Source organism: Gloeophyllum trabeum (genome assembly GCF_000344685.1).
Source record: "Gloeophyllum trabeum ATCC 11539 unplaced genomic scaffold GLOTRscaffold_00010, whole genome shotgun sequence".
Classification (NCBI taxonomy): Eukaryota; Fungi; Basidiomycota; class Agaricomycetes; order Gloeophyllales; family Gloeophyllaceae; genus Gloeophyllum; species Gloeophyllum trabeum.
The window spans coordinates 676,013-693,558 of NW_006920419.1; the positions used below are offsets into that span (position 1 = coordinate 676,013).

Here is a 17,546-nt window from a genome sequence, read left to right on the forward strand (position 1 = left end):
TTCGAACTCGTCCTCCCATGGTCTCATATTTCTGCAACCGCCTGAGTCGTGTCTTATCCAGTGGGCGCTTGCTTATAAGACCACCATCCCTACAGAAGAAAATGATAGGGTCTATGTTCATTTTTTTCCCGCTGCATTGACCGGTGGACGTTGAAGATGGGTACGTGCGGGTGACTCTTAAACGGCAGAAAATATCGACAGCGATCAGTGCAAGGCTCAACAAAGGCGCAGCAGGCGTCCTTGATATCCTTGGAGCTCAGAAGCCCTTCGGTGTATTCTCCTCGGGGTAGCATCCTCTTGGGAGGGTATACTTTATGGCTTCCGGACTTCAAGCGTGTCCCTTGCCAAAGCACCTCAATAAGAACGAAGGAGTGCCCTCCCTTTCGAAACTAAACCCAGGATGGCTTAGCCGCCCTCCTGCAATTGGACGCACTGCAAGGCTGCAGATGTCTACCAGGGCAGCAAGGATACCTCTCCATTGCGTCTGTTGAGCACGTACTCCCGATTTCATGGCGCAAAAATATACAAGCCTTATTCATCGCGCGTTTGAGCACCTTGTGTGCCATATACTCCCGTGATCCATGAAATGCGATGGAAAAAATGTACATAATCCCCTACATATCAAGAGAGAACATGCTGATAGAAGGTCTTGTAGCTCCCGCTGAGTCCACGAGCAGATTATCCTACGCTAGGTGATTAATGCACCTCGCTTTGACATCCGATCGGTACAGACAACGCTCACCTGACAGCCGGATCCCAGAGCAGCGTTGCCGATCCATCCAGGCTCCCAGTAACAAATACCGAGTGCTACCACGCCCATCCCGTTCTCCCCGTCATCGATCACCACGTTTTGCAGCGTGTTCCTGATATCCTCCACCCATGTCTCCTGGCCGGGCACAGAAGCAGGAATCGAAGGCTCACTGAGCGCGACGCCTGAGCATACCGCCGGCCAGTCCGTCTCCACTATCATAAAGTTCTACGCAGGTCGACAGTTGATAATGATGAAACCGGGCAATTCAATGATCGGCCTACCTTGCGATAGGTCTGTGTAATATTCATCATGCTCGTCTGCAATGCACTCAATGTCGCCCCAGTGCCATAGAAGGGGTAAAACGAGAAACCCATGGTATCCACGTCGGCCAGCGTGAGGCCTCCCTCAACACTCAGGACCCCTTGGTACCAACTGGTCAGCTCAGGTAGGTCCCAGCCGTTAGCGAGGTGGATCATAGTCTTCAGTGTGGAGGAGCCAGCACGAGCGCCCATGACTCCCGAGTGAAGGAGCTGTGAGAGGGGCCCGTAGCCCGTCTGCGAGATCTCACCCACTGGCCATAGGATACCGCTGTTGATTTCATTGCCAATCTAAAGGTGTTTCAGCATCCCCTTTAAATACTATCGGTCAGACAGACCTGTAAGAATGTGATGGGGGTTCCCTGAGCATTGAATGCCATGACCAGGTCCCTCGTATAGCTGACCGTAAAGCTGGTTCATATTGCCGTCCGAGCTATAGGGGCAATACTCACTTGTATATTGTTGGGAGTAACCCAGCCAAGTCAGTAGGCCAGCTTGAAGGAATGTATTGCTTTCCCGGGTCAGCCCCTATGACGAAACGTTAGAATACGGTAAGATAAGTGCCCGAGTACGCAATCGCTGGGTCAGCATCAAACACTCACAGCTATCACTATAGTGCAGATCCACTAACAGCTGCATCCCGACACCCTGAGCCCGCTTGGCGACCGCTAGAGCGGCGGACAGGTTGTAGTCACCGGCCGTCCATACTCGGATCCTCGCAAGGTTAGCCCCATGGTTGGCAAGGATAGTGTCAAAGCGCTCCGGGACGCCATTGTCTGTGTACGTGATACCCGCAGCTTCGTTCACCAACAGGGAAGAAAAATCTGCGCAGTGGTATGCGAGTCCATGCACGCCCACTGCGGCGAGGGAGGCTAGGAAACCTAAGCAGCGCGTAAAAGTCACCATCTGGTCCGAGCTGAGGCATACTCACGGGTCGTGCAGCATCTTGGCCTATTTCTATGGACGATTTTGCCTGCACTCGCTGCCACGCATCTGCGTTCATACGCTGGACATGAGAGAATGTGTCTTCCTCATAGTGTTGTCCCGGTCCGGCTCGGTCCGGTCATTTCCCAAAATCTCCGCACCTCTGGACCTCAAAGAAGAGGTCCGGTTCGAACTGCACACCATTACCATATACCAGAGGTTTTTCCTTTGTGCCTTTCGCCTCTCCCAGTCATTAAGGTATGCACACCACTGGCTGCCTTCGGCTCCGAGTGTACTGCGAATTTGAAGGCGGTCTTTGTGCTGGTGACTATATGGCCGTTGAATGACATGAACATAGAACTTCTGACATCGTCCTGGGCGACGCTTATGAGGTTCTCGCCAAACGTGAATAACGTGATGCACCGCGAGCGGGCGTCAACATTGTGCCGTCCCGTGGCATTCGCATCGCACCTGTCCACTTGACCCTGCCTATGGAACATCCCTGCGACGCTCACGAATATAGCATGACCTCCAAATGATATATTTTATGGACTCACCGCAGTATACGGCTGAAGATTCCTGACGGATAGAGCGCATTTCACATTCAGCTTTCCCTTCCTTAAACTTTGCTGCTGTGGAGAAATGCTTCTTGAAAAGGTGCAGTTGACAGAGGAGCGAGCGTGTCTTCGTGCTGTCGCCGATGTGGTAGGACATCCTTGATGCCCTGAAGGAGCTGCGCGAAGTCTCATAGGCTCTTCCTTGGCCACTGGACAGAGACGCGGTTGATTCGGTAACTGAGTTATTGACCAGAGTTATTCCATTGGAAAAGTCCGGAGAAGCGCGGGGTTCCGGCTAGCGAAGACGTTACAAGTAATATCCAGCACGACCCAGAGACTGAAAGAGCCACACTTGTGAACGCGTTTTCTTCCTCATCACGGTCGGCCTCAATTGCAGGGACATAGCTGAGCAGGAAATGTGTAAGGCAGACCAAGTCGGCAAACCCGATAGAAGGGTTCCACACTGTAGTATCAATAATGATGGTGAACGTAGAAGTGCCTGTGGATTGCGTCTGGCATTCATTGTTGATCACCCAACGAGGCGTAACAGCGGAGGAAAGGCATGCATTCGAGAGCAATGATACAAATCTCATAACGTCGGAGGAAACATACGGAGAATCATACAGAACTCATGCAGCCTTGGCCGCGGCCTTAGCCTCCTCAGCAGCCACCACGGCAGGGTTCACCTTCTTGCCATCCTTCCATCGGACACGGGGAGGGGGGGCACGGTTACGGCGGCCCTCGCGCGAGCGGACACGGACGACTGTGCGAGCAATGGATGACTGGCTTTTCTGCAGGTTTATGCAAGATGAACCTACCGTGCGAATGGATGGCGCACGAGACGCAGTATGCGATTTTTAGGTACAACTTGGGGACAACGTATTCTGCACCACGGAGAAAACACAAAGGTCAGTTTCACATCACCCCTGTGAGGATTACAAGAGAAACGCACCAGGGTAGACGCTCGCGTCGCTGATATCCCGAACGGCGGCACTCTCAACCATGTTCCTCACGGTGAATCGCTTGATGGCCTTGTCCTTGGGGACGGCTCGCGAGCAGTTGGAGCAGCGCATGAACCCAACGTGACCACGGCCCTTCTTGTTGCGGCCATTATTTCTTCTCTTTTTGGTCTGCAAATCGTAGTGGTCAGTGTCGTATCATGGAAGGTCATCCGACGCATGAGGCTCCAATCCATCCGAAACCACTTCGCATCCGGCACATTCCCAGCACTCCGAGCATCCCCAGAGACCACAGGCGACTGCTACAACGAATGTCTATGGAAACTCACCATGTTGGGCTATGTCGATAGTCTTCAGGACAATGGGGAAGCCGGCGTTGGCGATACACCAGGCCACTTGTTGTACTACCGGCTATTTCCAGACAGTTTCTCACGAAATCTCCCGGAATGGAAGGCCTCGATGTGGCTGAAGTGGCTTGCTTCCAAGCTGACCGACTTGTAACCGTTTATCTACTGGCTATATGGGTCATGGGTAACCATCTTTTTCACTTGCTCTACTCATATCCCACCTCCCACCCTCGCTCCTCCCGCAGTTAGGTCTGTCGTTTCCAGTCAAGTTTCCCATAATGTTTCCGAAAACGGAAATGTATGAGAACCCTCCCAGTCCTCTGTCTGGCGAGCGCTTTTGTTCTCGCTTTGAGCCACATCCGTCCCCTTCATTGTTTCGTCGCTGTGCTTGGAGACTATAAATGTACGAGACTCCGACGGTGCCCTGGTCCTTTGGAATAGCTTCTGCAAAGCCGCAGCATCTTCTGAGCCTGGTGCTCTTTACCTTTCGTCGGACGGTTCGCATTTAGAAAGCGTATAACAGGTTTTGTTTCGTGTGTCCACTGCATACCATTACCATTATGCTTGCGATTACTGCAATTGTCTATGGCTTTGTGTCTCTGGCTTGCACTGTGGTATCGGCCGCGCCGACTTCAAGCCTCGATGCTGCCACCATCCAGCGGAATGTCCAAGAGGCTCAGCGTTTGAATGATGAGTTCCGGACCCTCACTCTTCTCGATGCGTGCACTAGTATGTGTCTGATCATGAATACTCACCTGTGCTGATTCTGAAATACCAGGTGGCCAAGTCGCGTGTATTTCTGGTGCGCTAGCTGAGTGTGCGGTGAACGGTGCATGGGCCACCGAGGCATGCCCGCGCTCGCAGCGATGTTTCGCTCTACCGTCTGTAAGGGATAATGGAACGGTACGTTGTACTTCACCAAGACTCTGTCTTTCCTTGTCTGATCTTCTCGCCAGTTCGTGACTTGCACAAGCGTAAAGAACGCCCAGTCAATACTCAATTCGACGCTCGCTCAAGACATCCTAAATGGTACAGACACTTCCTCGAGGGCGGGGAGCTCCAACGCCGGGACCGTCGTAATACGAACGATCACATTGATTCCAGGTTCACCCACCACGCTGGCTCGCGAAACGCAAACCATCGCTCCAAGTGACGCCGCGGCGCTGTTATCGAGCTTAACTGCGGGAGGGAGCGCTGTGACGACTATCATTCACGAACACACGTCGTCGGCACCGTCGTCGGGGACGAGACTCGCTGGGGACGACAGTGGCGCTTCCAGTAGCGGAATCACCATCACTCTCACGCCTCGACCTAACGCAACCGCCTTGTAGTGCTGGTCTCTCGGGCCCGCCCCAATTTTATGCCACCTTCTCTCAGTCGGTAATTATGATGTACAAACGTCGGATTGTAGCACTAGTAATTACCACTCTGTATCTTTAATTCCTTCGGGTTATACTAGGTACATTTACGAGCTGCGTGAACCTTGCGGCGGAATCAAGACAGCTGCATGTCTGATAAATAGATGGAGATGGATTGTCATCAAATACACTACAGGTACCCTACCAGTTATACGATCACGAGAGACCGGCCTACGATAACAGTTACAGAGCAAAAGAAATAGTCATCAACACTACGCCGACACCACAAAAGCAGGCTGGAGTAACGAAATCGCCCTTTTACTCCTCATCATCGTCATCCTCTACGACAACCTTACTTTTCTTAGCCCGCGACTTGGTTGATGCGGGCTTCGCCTTCGACGCGGGCTTAGACCCACTGGCCTTGGTCGTGCGCTGACCAGAGACCATCGGTCAACAACTCCTTGCAAATATTACTTTGGATAAGGACTCACGGCCTTCTTCTTGTTTCCTTCGCTTTCGTCCTCTCCCTGCTCATCCGCGGTCTCGTCCGCTTGTTTCTTGCTGCGGGACTTAGCAGGCGCTTTCTTAGCGGCAGGCGCAGCGCGTTTCCGCTTCTTCGTCTTTTCCTCTTCCTCTTCTGCTTCCTTATCCTCAAGATCAGAGGGCACATCATCCATGGCTTTGGTGAAGTCCTCCACGTCCGAAGCAGGTGGAGATGCCTCCTGCAAATAGATAGTCGAGATCAACGTCCAGCACAGCTAGACAAGAAACGAGACACGGAGATAAACGGACCTTCTTTTTCCTAGAGGCCCGAGGCTTCTTTGCTGTTGCGGCAGCCTCTGTCTTCCTGGTAGTAGGCGCTCGTTTCCTCTTGGGTTTCTCCTCCTCAGTCCCTTCTTCCGCCGTCGCACCCTCATCTGTCTCCGGCTCAGCCTTCTGCAGGCAGTGTCAGTAGTTGAACTGAAGGAAGATACAAATATAGAGACACACCTTCGGAGCAGCCTTTCTCGCCCGCGAAGCTTTCGGCTTCTCCTCCGCCGCAGTCTCGCCCTCGTCCTTCTTCTTCCTCCCCCGCTTGGGCTTAGAGTCTGCCTCATCACCATCCTCTCCCTTAGCTTCTTCCTTCTTCTTCCGCCCGCGCTTGGCTGCCGGCTTCTTCTCCTCTTCCTCTTCATCATCCTCACCGGCTGGTTTCCTGGCGGTCTCGGGGATATCGTCATCACGGACTTTGCCTGTTTCGTAGGCCTCACGGACGCGCTCTTGATCCTCCTCTTTCAGGTCTTCAAACCCGTCGAGATCGTCCGCGGACTCGAATTGGTTTTTGATATTGGCTAATATTTTGGGTGTGACGCATCCCCAGTGACGCCAGGCACTGTGTGGACAGCGTACACCATGGACCAAAGATGGAACAGTAATGTCGATAAGAATTATTGAGATCAGGGAAGACAATATGTGACGCACAAGGAGGTATTTCCTCTGAAATCGACAACTGTCCCGAACCGCAAGCTGCCCTTCGCGATCGTGGAGCCTACGCGTTTCCCACAGCTCAGTGATCGACCCTCTGGTCGATAGATGTAAGTACAACACACCGCTGCATGGTTTGGGACCTGAGGGAAGTGGAACATGATGTTAGTACGTGTAGCCACAGACGCGCGGTTTGAACAAGCCACACTGTCGCACCTTTGCACTTCGCTCTGTTTGAGCCGGCATACTCCAATCTATAGCCCGTTTTCTTGTTTCCCTCGGTATCTGACATGTCTTTCGTTGGAGTCAAACAAGTTTACGGAGTAGTAGGCGAGGTAGAGGGACAGTGACAAGAACAAGGAAGGGGAATTGTGGGCGCGTGTTTAAGTTCGCGACGCGTTGCGGACTTAGAATAGCGCTAAAATTCCAAGTCCGCTTAGGTCCTGATTGTGGCCCATCGATAAATGCTCTCCATATAAACCATCTAGCAGGTGCATATTAGCCGGACCATTTCTAGACACGTGCCAGCACTAGTACCAAGATACAACATGGCTTTTGTTGCTTATGGTTGGAACAGGGATTTACAGTAGATGTTTTATTCGTAGTATTTCGTACCCGTGCCCAACGACTCCAACTTGAGCCAATTTGACAAGGTTAAGGTTTGTCCTCCGGAGAATCATCTACCTTGGCATGAACTGAGTATACTTCGTACGCCCATGGCCAAGTATTACATAGGAGGACATGCAATATAGTCTGTGACCCAAGGGCCGATGCTTCAGAGAATGCACTTTGTCTCGTCCGGGGCGGGAAACCTCAGGCTAAGTATCTGAGAGTATAAATACCTGCTGCAGCTGGCTCCGTCAATATCACGGTTGAGTCAAAGGTCAACCTTAGGGTTGGGCTTCAATGTCCGTATGCGTCTTTACGGTGGATTAATCAGTTGTTACCGCGTTTTCATTATAGTTCCTCGAGTCCGAATATTCCCAGAACTTTAATTATATTGGATATTTTCTGCTCACGATCTATGACAGGGATCTGTAACGCGGTTACGCAGTTCTATACCCTTACATTCTACCAGGAACATTGAGATCATAATCCATTGCAAATCGTAGCAATATACTATGCATATGTCATACATGTATTCGCGTTCCAGTTCGCCGGCGGCCCCATGAACAATTCCCCTTTCTCTTTCTAAGACGCCGAATTACTATCGTGGGGCTTCTACTAGGATTTAAAGGGATCTGTCGTTTCGTCCGTGATACATATCCGCTTCCACTGGAGCGCATAACTCTATCTTTCGAGCGCTCAGGCCGTCCTGCCTCGAGTAACCACATCAAAGCGCCTCCAATCTTAATGGGCAAACCTGAAATCGAGTCTGCGGTTTCCGACATCCGTCGTAGTCGCAAGATAGTGTGCTTTCTCCTGTAAGACAAGAAAGAAAATATTAGTACGGCGACGACAATGCCGGCAGGTCATGTACGGACCTCAGAAGTCATTTTATTCCAGATGCGGTCTCTACTCCTGTTCCTCCACAGATAGTACAGCTTGGTGCCTGGGTACAGAAGTCCGAGATTGATTGCGGATATAATTATGAGAGTCCGATTGCCTCTGCGATCTGATGTCCACCGGACATGTTAGTCCTTAGATGGCAACACAGTTTGTAGTCAAGACCGACATTGTGGTGCATCATCTGCTTGATAGATATATGAATAGATGACTGCAGACGCTTGGACACACCTGTCAACCCAACAAGGATTAGTATACGCGATCTGCCAACGGTCTGGTACGACATACATATTATACAAGGATGCGTTGACCGTGCGGCTCGCCACCGCACCTGCATTACGCGAGCACCAGGCGACCTGAATCGGATGTGTATAACTATTCCGCCGTGTCGGTCAATCTGAGCGATTAAACGAGAGCGATGTGTTACATACGGGTATGAGAGCAGCACAGTCGCAATGGCCTGAAAGATTCGAATATTCATCAGGTCACGTAGGGAACGTAGTCGTTGGGACATACGAAATAGACCCATGGGTTTGGGTTGTCGGGGAGGCAATATAAGGCGACCAGGCACGGCAATGCCCAGACATCCTCCATCATTGCAACAATGGAGCGGTCATTGACAATCTCGGATGCCAGCGTAATGGCAAACATAGTGATTATGCCGAGGACCTGCGATGGAATCGTCAACAGGTTGGTCGTGAAAGTGTTGAATCTACAACACTCAAATTGAGCATGCAATATAATGGCTGCATGAAGAACAACTCACCCAATGTGGCGCAAAGACAGAGTCAAATAGGTCCCGGGCGGTCCAATCGGAATGCCGAACATGACTCCGCTGAAGGATGTAAGTGTTAGTCGGACATATGGGGAAAATGAAATCTCCTACGAACAGAATATACAGCGGCCACAAATCATAATCGCAGGCAGCTTTCCAAAGGCGTTTCAGGGTGAGACCTTCTCGATTATGCATGTCACCCTAACAAACACTGAGCACATCTTTGATAGTATTATCATGAGTACGAACCTTGGTTGGGTCATCACGCAAGACTCGGGTAACACAGATCGTCTCCTCGCGTTCGTTGAACCATCCATTGGGACGGTACCACGTCTTAGTCTGCGTGGGAGACGGAGGCATCATGAAGAACGTCAGGACACCGATGATCAAAGTAATCAGCCCTCTATCGTTCCACTTCTGCGTTAGACTACATGTAACAGGCGGCCATCCGGATGACTCACTCTATGAGGAATAACCATCTAGGGTGTGAACATCAGCAAGGGGTCAACAGAAGCAATGATTGATCTTACCTCCAGCCGGCCTTCCCAAGTATTCCGCGCATATGCAACACGCCGAAAGCGATGAAACTAGATATAATCGCGCAAGCATTGGACGACATCCAGAACAATGCGAGCCTAATAGGCAGTTCCGTCTTCGTGTAGAAGTCTAGAAAGACGCGAATGTGAGCGAAGTTCTTGATATACAGAGTACACTTGACATACACGACATATACAATATCAGGTCGGGTATGAAACTTGCCAGAAGGGGTTAGTACGGCATCATACTTCCATGTAAAGGGATCGCTCACCCTCCTTGAAGAACTCCAAGAAGAGCACGCGTTACCAGGAAGCTTGTCCTGCCCGTCAGCCAAAATTGACACATAGTCACGACGCCTAGGAAAGGTACTTAGGTATATGTATACGTGAATCGAATTGTAGCTTACTCCACAGAGTCATTTGCATTGGTATCCAGCGGTCTGGGCCGAGCTATGGCAAAAGGTCAAAGTAACCCGCACAGGAAGAGCTCAGCTGCTTACACGTTTGGATATCAGTTGCGAAGGTAGTTCCGCGCAGAGGAAGGAGAGACGGAACACGGAATTCCCCAAATTAAAGTCTACACAAGTCAGGTTTTGCTTCGGGGATTTCAAGCGTGAGACATACCGTTCGTAGTCAAGCCTAGGTCGGGGAGGAAGTTGTCCGAGTTGGCCTGATTTATATTGGACCGATCCAGATTCAAGGCTGAGAAGCTGATGGCTGCCCAAAGCATCACTCTCCAGTCAATCTTACGAACGAGAGCCTTATGATAAACGTGTTAGTGCAGTTTCCGTTGAATCACTGTCCGCGCCGGTCGCACCTGCTCTTCTCTGTACGTCCATCTCGCTTTGATATCAAGTCTATGAATATTCTCGTACTCAGGCTTGGGCCAATAGTGCTTGCACAGGATTGGGTCGTCAAATACGGAACGCTTCGTCGCAACGGCATCCAAATCTTGCCCCTTCCTTCGGCGTAGCCAGTCGATCCATCTGAACTGCGCGTCTTCTGGTTCCACCAAGTCGTCGACCACGCTCTTTTCATCTGACACCAGGGATACAGACTTCCGAATGGATGCTGTCGAGTATATCGGAGATTTGTCGAGATCCTCAGATACCGTAACAGACTGAGGTCGCGAGTCGTCCGCAAGATGAAAGGTCGTCATTGCATGCAGCGTAGAGGAGGTCCGAAAAGCCCGTAACCCGAATGTATCGTCCGGTAACCTGTCGTATTTAACAAATGAGCATATCAAGGCACAGGAGCCGATACGCATGCAGAGCGGATATGCATGAGCACACCATAGTACCCCAGGTTTGCGCTTGTAGACCACGGTCCGCCTTCAGTCTTCCTTCCCTTTGATCTAACCGACAGCTATCGCTGTTATCATAGGCCAAAGAAGGCAATCAGCATTGCGTCCGGGAAGCAGTGAATGGCGCAATTAGTTGTATGCAAAAAGACCATTCTTCGCAATAGCGTAACTCTGCACGGTCATTGGGCAACGAGGGACCATACAAGAATGATCTTCATGACAGGCACGAAGAATAGCCGGACTAGAAATCGGATACATAAAGGTCCGCGGCAATTCAGTGAGATATTTACTGAAGTGAACAGTAGCGTCGGATGAGCAAATGCTATAGCCTAATCAGCGAGCTCCTACCGGACGTGCATTGTGCTCATATCCACAAGGTATGACATGAGCGTGCCATGGGCCACAGACCGCCAAATGTATTTAGACCACACCAGCTAATTTCTCATAATGCTTCAAAACCCTTGCAACTTGCGCACCGTCTAGGAACCTGTTCACAACAAACATCTGTTTTTCCGTCAATGTAGGTTCTCAACAGACTCATCGCGACACGATCCGCATACCAGAAGCCAGACGCGCAGTGCGGACCACCCAGCAGCAAGCTTGATCATTTCCCAATACTCGTCCACGAAGGCAATCGTGCCTCGGTAGTAATCGCGAACGAATTTGTTCCTAGATCGGAATCGACGGGATATGGTTTATAAAAAATGGCGATCCGTCTTGATCTGTGTGCGTACCTGTTCAGGAGTATCCACCGACCCCACAACGCCATCATGACCTTATCCTCGTCGCGAACATCATCTAGTTCGAATATTTCTTCTTCCTTGTCGATCACAAACCAACTCATAATGCCGAACGGCTCCATCGGGAGGGTGTTGAGCAGGTCGTACAACCGCGGGCCACCAGGTCTGCAAGAAAATTGAATGTTTCCGTGAGGAAGGTAAGGAGGCTGCGCTGTAGGGCCCAGATTGGCCGATGCCACGGACTGAGTTTGAGAGGATGCAGTATGTGAGCGAGAAGCTTGGTACTTGGGCCGCAGCTTCATCTTCAGGTGCGATGGAGGCGGCTCCGAGGACGGCTCCGAGGAGATACCTTCACTCTTGTCAGGCACGGAGGACAAGGAAGGGGACAGCGGAAGGACAGGCTTCTCCTCCGCTTCCGTGTCAGAAGGCAGCCAAGAAGCAGAATCGCTGCTAAAGTACTTCAGTTCGATTGCGACAAGGTCAGAATACCGAACTGTACCTGGAAATGTCATTGCCATCCAGGCGAGGAACGGACAACGTGAGCTATGGGAGGGAGTTAGAGAGGGAGGGGGTTGGAAGTTGGAAAGTCGTCCTCACCTGATTCCTATCCGGAGATAACTCCCATCCAATTTCTACCTCAGAGTGATCCCACTCTAGATGTTTCTTCAGCATGTACAGGGCACTGAACTTGCCATGTAAATTGCACAATGGGCATTCGTACCCTCGCATAGCGACCTTGTATTCCTCGTGTGAGCGACCAGCCACATGTCCGGTCGCTTCAGCCTCAGGAGCATTGTGCTGGAGTCGATAGACCACTTCGATAGTAATGTCTGCCTGAATGTTCTTTCCAGCGTCCTCAGGAAGCCCAACGCCACGCTGTCTACACCGAGCCTCGAACGCGCGGCGTAGGTTACGCCGGAGGAAAGGCAGCCTGCTGAGTTTCTGCAGACGTCCTGAAGAAAGCGAAAGAGCATCCAGTGCTTCTAGCAACGAGTCGGGATAATCAGCAGCTTCAGCGTCCGGAGACGATCTACAAATGTCACGATCAACAAAAAGTGGGGAGCGCGGTTGGTAACTGAGTGCATCGGCTGCTCCCAACGCAGTCTCCACCCGAGGGGTTATGCTTCTCGAGCGTACCCTAGGGACTCCATAACTATCAGGAGTCTTCACAGACCTGCCCTTCGTAGCGAACACAGTTCGGACGATTGGTCTACCTTTGTTCCCGTCCGAGCCGTCCTCTGATCCCGAGGATCCCTCTTCCGATTCGTGTATATCGACCGCAGTTCGCTTCTTTGCTGCTTTGACACCCGTTCGCAGTTCAGACACGAGCTTCCGCGCTGCTTTGACGGGCATCCCCTGCGGAACGGCCATGTCGTCGTCTTCCTCATCATCTGCTATGACCACTCGCGTTCTTGACGGTTGATCAACACGAGCGGCTATAACTTCGTTTCGCCCATCGGTACGGCCACGCCCAGCCGGTCCTGCATAGCGAGTTGTTATTCTCGACGGAGTAAGATCCCAGGTACTGTCATCAGCAGGTTGCTTGGCTCGATGGAGACCGGCTTGTCGGTCTTCCAAAAGCACCTTGAATGCAGTTCGAGGGCCGCTCTTGGAATACTGATTGTGACCAAGCTGCGGGCCAAGATGAACAAAGTTGGGACGATCAGAGAAGACGCCTTGACCAGTCACAGCCATCTTCCGAGCTATAGGTAATATCACAGTGATGTCACGAGAGATATCCGCAGTGACGTACGAGCACTGTTGATTAAGTGTGTGGACGGGGCAGGGCCTGGAAGCGACACTGTTGACATTATAGGCGCCGATGTATGTTTCTTCGCAGCTTTAAACGGATGGCGAGGTAGTAGTGGTCCCTGTGGCGCTGGGACACCCGTTATCCCGAAAGTCTTTGCTACATTCTTCGAGTAAACACTGGCAGCGGCAGGAGGCCTGACAGGGTGAGTATCTCGTGCAGATCTAACCTGCATCTGTGGCGCATTTCTAGAGATGCTGCCAAACTGGGGCTTCGCCATGTCAGGCCGTTTGACCATTAACCGGGAACCTTGATCTGAGCTATCAGGCAAGCGTGCCTCTGAGGAAATGGCACCCGATTTTCTGCCCACTTTGGTGGCAAATCCATGGGAGGGCAAAGCAGTCATGCGCACTTGTGCTTCTCCCTGTCCTTGTGAAGCTACAACGACTGTGGGCGGTGAGAAACAGCTTTCACGAAGTTACGCAATTCCGAATGACAAACCAACCTTCATGTGAACGACGATTAATTGTTACGCTACCACTTGGACTGTTCCCATCCCCTGCTTGGCGTGTAGCCGGTTCGTTGGGCATTGCTTGTGGGTTTCTTGCAGCAGGCAAGTGGCCTGCATTGGGCCTGCATTGATAACAGGATGCACAGATGCCGAGGCGTAGCGGCAAACGCCGGCGGTCATAAGCTTTTGGCCTTCTGCAGCTTCTGGTTACCTTACTTTCAATCATACTTGCGCCGCTACTTATCCCCGGCTTTTCATCCCTTATCGGCAAGACGACAATTCGAACAGGCTGTATTCTACAGCAACTTGATTGCTGGTGGATTGGAGTAGTGCAAGATTCAGGTGCCGCCACCCCGTTGGGGTTGTATCATCATGCAGTGACATGCACCGCAGGCAGGCGCTGTTCTCGGGAACACGGCAGGTCAACCCTGTTTCTGAATCATCACCACATCATGGTCTAACATCTATCCCTCGGTTTGGAGAATACTGCGAAATATCCTGCAATTTCCCGTTCTCTCGGACTAGCTACGCGCGACCGTGTCGAAGTATGTCCACCGACTGTCCAGCGAGCCCATGCAGGCTCTACTTCACGCATTTGACATAGGCAAGCAGTCATCAAAATCGAGTTTAATGGTGCGTCCCTACACACGCTCGTGAGTTCAGAATTTTCCAATTGACGGGGTATCCGGATAGTCTGGCAGTGCCCTATGAATAGCATACGTAGGGTGCGCTATTTTGGTCCAGGCCGAAGGCGCTGAGTTCGGCCACCGTGCATTCTATTTGGGATGCGTCTATCTCTCAGCTAGTATATTCTTGTTTGGCGTTGCCAACGCTCAGTGTACAGTACATCGCTCTTTCTCTCAACCCACGGTCTTTACCATTCACTGCAGTCACGGCTCGGAACGTGAACTCAATGGCTTACACTGCTCAAAGGCGTGTCTACGCCGCTGGGTCTGACAGCTCTTTGGATAATCTGCTACGTTCATCGCCCAAAAGAGTTCCTTCGCCCGCAGCAAGAGATCCGCAGCCTGCGTACTTCACTGGAAGCGCCTCCCTACAATCACAGAAGAGCAATACGTCCTTAGTGAGCTACGAATGAGCACCCCAGTCTTGACTATATGTCCTGAGCAGAACCACAAAACAGAGTGACTCGCCCTATAGTGCTCTCCAGGCAACAAACGGGCATGTCGCTGGGAGAGGCAGCACATCGGAGAAGGTATGGAAATTCCCTACATGGGTGACGTCCGTGGTCAAAATGTCTGGGTTGTCCATGACAAGACATATCCCAGTCAAAACAGTCTACAGCCAGACGAGATTCCCGACCTGACTTTGTGTATCCACTTTCACAGTTCTCCTTAGCTCCTGACCCCAGGATGTGGGGATCCAGCCTATTCGCTAACCAGCCTGAGGACGATGACTGCTTGCATAACCCCGATCCCCGGCGAGATCGAATCGTGGATCATGGAGGCAGTATCTTCTCCGCCAGAGGCATCGCAAACCTGGGGTGTATAGTCATCTTGGCACTTGCGATCCTCGGCCTCTTGTATGTCTTCATGTCAGAGTCATACCCTATGAAAGGCTGAATTTTCGTGTCCGCAGCGCTGGATATCCCCTAGCTTCATATTTCACGAAGCACGGCTTGAGCAATCTCGGAGGATTCAATCTGGGCGGCATAAATGCCAGCGGACAGGTCAATCTCCGTACATCGCACTGTTTTACCGCAGCTGACGGCGCTATTCAAGGTCCCCAGCATGAACGGCAACTGGGGCTTGATTGATCTGGACACGCCGCAGGAGGCACTTACCCACACATCGTACAAAGACGGGACCGAATGGCAGCTTGTATTTAGCGACGAATTCAATGTAGAAGGCCGGTCCTTCTACCCTGGGGACGATCCGTATTGGGAAGCAGTCAACCTGAACTACTGGCAGGTACGTCTCATAATTCCATGGGTTCCCCCCTCAACCGCCTTACACCGGACATAGACCGCCGATATGGAGTGGTACGACCCGGATGCGATCACCACTAGCAATGGCTCCTTGGTCATCACGCTCTCCGAGAAAGAAATTCATGACCTGAATTATCAGAGCGGCATGATGTCCACTTGGAATAAGTTCTGTTTCACCGGCGGGATGTACTTAGCCAGTGTCACGTTACCCGGACTCAATAATGTGGTTGGTTTATGGCCTGCTGTCTGGGCTATGGGAAATCTGGGTGATTATCAGTGTGGTTACTTAAGGCGGGAATGTTCATACCTCATTTGCATACCTAGGGCGAGCCGGATATGGAGCCAGTCTCGACGGCATGGTGCGATTCCCTCTGATTTCAATCACCTTGGCCAGACAAATATTGATTCTTGATGTGCAGTGGCCGTATACATACGACGCTTGTGATGTCGGGACCGTCGCGAACCAGTCAATAAATGGCGTGCCTGACGCTACGAATACATTGGATCCAGACAACCCCAAGCCTCTGTCGTTCCTTCCAGGCCAGAGGTTGTCAAGATGTACTTGCAAGGGCGAGAGTCACCCCGGTCCCGTGCATGAAGATGGGACGTACGTCGGGCGATCAGCGCCGGAGATTGACATGTTCGAAGCTCAAGTGCGTCATCCCAAGCACTCCATTGTGTTTCACCAGCACTCAGTGCACCTGCCATGCTAGATCTCCTCATTGACGCCTGGCGGACCCGTGTCCGGACAGGTCTCCCAATCAGCCCAGTGGGCAGTAAGTTCCACCATTCCCTCCATTGCAGACCGGAGATTCGATGATCCTGATGATTTGTCTCGAAAGCCCTTTAATTATAATTATGAGTTCTTCAATACGTCGGACCTTTATCAAATTCAGGACCCCACCATCTCCGCCATGAACACTTACACTGGTGGTGAATTGCAACAGGCATCGTCAACCGTTACCATCACCAGTAAGCGATCTGCATCATAGAAAGCGCGCCCGACTTGACGCATCTATTAGACCAGGCATGTTATGAGGGTAACGGTGGCTGTTTCTCTACATACGGGTTTGAATACAAGCCTGGATTCGATGACGCGGTAAGTACTTCTAGTCTTCGGAAGGAAAATGTGTCCTGATCTCCCTGCCATAGTATATCAGCTGGATAACGGATGATAAACTGGCTGTCACTCTGGAAGTTGCAGCCATGGCCGCCGACAGTCGTGTGAATATATCCGCAAGGCCTGTGCCGCAGGAACCGATGGTCTGCTTCACAGCTGTTGTTCAGGACACTACTGATCGAACCTCCCAGTATCTCATCGTAAATTTAGGGATGTCAACTGATTTCACTCCAGTCGTCGATGTAGACCACATACCATTCCCTGTGCATATGACCATAGACTGGATACGCGTTTACCAGCCCAAGGACAGTATCAATATCGGGTGCGATCCCCAGGACTTCCCTACTCAAGCTTACATTAACCAGTGAGTTCTGATTCCCGTTCCCACGTCCTGAGTGCTGACAGAACATTGTTAAGGTACATGGAAGCGGTGAGTGCTACACCTAGGCAGACGCGGAGAGCCTTTTCTGAGCACAATTCCTCGTCTAGTATACTAATCCCAATCTGACGACATGGACTGGTGACTTCGGGCAGCCCAATCCGAAGAATAGCCTCATCGACCAATGCTAAGTTGTATCTGGCCCACGGCGCTGTCTTTTGGATTAATGAGACTGTAGAGTTAGACGGACCGTGACTATTTCCTGCCCGGACTGCTATATATACCTTATTTGTTCCTTGAT

At 51.4% G+C, this 17,546-nt stretch overlaps 7 protein-coding genes across 7 annotated transcripts; 2 read left to right on the forward strand and 5 right to left on the reverse strand.

Annotated features, from left to right (window-relative positions):
* Positions 1-572: 572 nt before the first annotated feature.
* GLOTRDRAFT_78594 (glycosyl hydrolase 53) lies at positions 573-1,974 on the reverse strand (the record flags this gene model as incomplete). Its single annotated transcript, XM_007869705.1, has 6 exons — positions 573-683; positions 743-976; positions 1,033-1,359; positions 1,407-1,467; positions 1,521-1,596; positions 1,671-1,974. 6 exons carry the CDS (start codon positions 1,972-1,974, stop codon positions 615-617), a joined length of 1,071 nt encoding a protein of 356 aa, XP_007867896.1. The 3' UTR covers positions 573-614.
* A 1,225-nt stretch (positions 1,975-3,199) lies between these two features.
* Positions 3,200-3,679, reverse strand: GLOTRDRAFT_14700 (40S ribosomal protein S26; the record flags this gene model as incomplete). The annotated part of the gene is made up of 3 exons (XM_007869487.1): positions 3,200-3,312; positions 3,368-3,433; positions 3,502-3,679. Coding segments are annotated over 3 exons (357 nt in total), but the record flags the coding sequence as incomplete, so codon positions are not given.
* Positions 3,680-4,262: 583 nt separating this feature from the next.
* GLOTRDRAFT_116974 (uncharacterized protein) lies at positions 4,263-5,334 on the forward strand. Its single transcript, XM_007869706.1, has 3 exons — positions 4,263-4,584; positions 4,634-4,758; positions 4,812-5,334. The coding sequence occupies exons 1-3, from the start codon at positions 4,416-4,418 to the stop codon at positions 5,184-5,186; spliced, it is 669 nt and encodes a 222-aa protein (XP_007867897.1). The 5' UTR covers positions 4,263-4,415; the 3' UTR covers positions 5,187-5,334.
* A 9-nt stretch (positions 5,335-5,343) lies between these two features.
* Positions 5,344-7,034, reverse strand: GLOTRDRAFT_78597 (zf-PARP-domain-containing protein). Its single transcript, XM_007869707.1, has 7 exons — positions 6,894-7,034; positions 6,803-6,820; positions 6,675-6,741; positions 6,204-6,585; positions 6,006-6,149; positions 5,705-5,935; positions 5,344-5,645 (listed from the first exon to the last, which is right to left on the reverse strand). Exons 1-7 carry the CDS (start codon positions 6,967-6,969, stop codon positions 5,532-5,534), a joined length of 1,032 nt encoding a protein of 343 aa, XP_007867898.1. The 5' UTR covers positions 6,970-7,034; the 3' UTR covers positions 5,344-5,531.
* A 993-nt stretch (positions 7,035-8,027) lies between these two features.
* GLOTRDRAFT_106919 (MFS general substrate transporter) lies at positions 8,028-10,653 on the reverse strand (the record flags this gene model as incomplete). The annotated part of the gene is made up of 18 exons (XM_007869708.1): positions 8,028-8,099; positions 8,162-8,292; positions 8,353-8,414; positions 8,472-8,558; positions 8,615-8,643; positions 8,700-8,895; positions 8,950-9,018; positions 9,074-9,159; positions 9,208-9,361; positions 9,420-9,437; positions 9,489-9,624; positions 9,681-9,712; positions 9,767-9,851; positions 9,902-9,944; positions 9,995-10,071; positions 10,119-10,254; positions 10,312-10,485; positions 10,507-10,653. The coding sequence occupies 18 exons, from the start codon at positions 10,651-10,653 to the stop codon at positions 8,028-8,030; spliced, it is 1,734 nt and encodes a 577-aa protein (XP_007867899.1).
* Positions 10,654-10,920: 267 nt separating this feature from the next.
* GLOTRDRAFT_116976 (uncharacterized protein) lies at positions 10,921-11,641 on the reverse strand (the record flags this gene model as incomplete). The annotated part of the gene is made up of 4 exons (XM_007869709.1): positions 10,921-11,086; positions 11,146-11,301; positions 11,358-11,466; positions 11,532-11,641. 3 exons carry the CDS (start codon positions 11,639-11,641, stop codon positions 11,218-11,220), a joined length of 303 nt encoding a protein of 100 aa, XP_007867900.1. The 3' UTR covers positions 10,921-11,086; positions 11,146-11,217.
* Positions 11,642-14,711: 3,070 nt separating this feature from the next.
* GLOTRDRAFT_139771 (glycoside hydrolase family 16 protein) lies at positions 14,712-17,436 on the forward strand (the record flags this gene model as incomplete). Its single annotated transcript, XM_007869710.1, has 15 exons — positions 14,712-14,882; positions 14,943-15,014; positions 15,148-15,341; positions 15,398-15,488; positions 15,541-15,729; positions 15,784-16,012; positions 16,071-16,105; positions 16,166-16,399; positions 16,460-16,522; positions 16,589-16,718; positions 16,769-16,845; positions 16,899-17,009; positions 17,058-17,230; positions 17,284-17,296; positions 17,356-17,436. The coding sequence occupies 15 exons, from the start codon at positions 14,712-14,714 to the stop codon at positions 17,434-17,436; spliced, it is 1,863 nt and encodes a 620-aa protein (XP_007867901.1).
* Between the last annotated feature and the right edge of the window lie 110 nt (positions 17,437-17,546).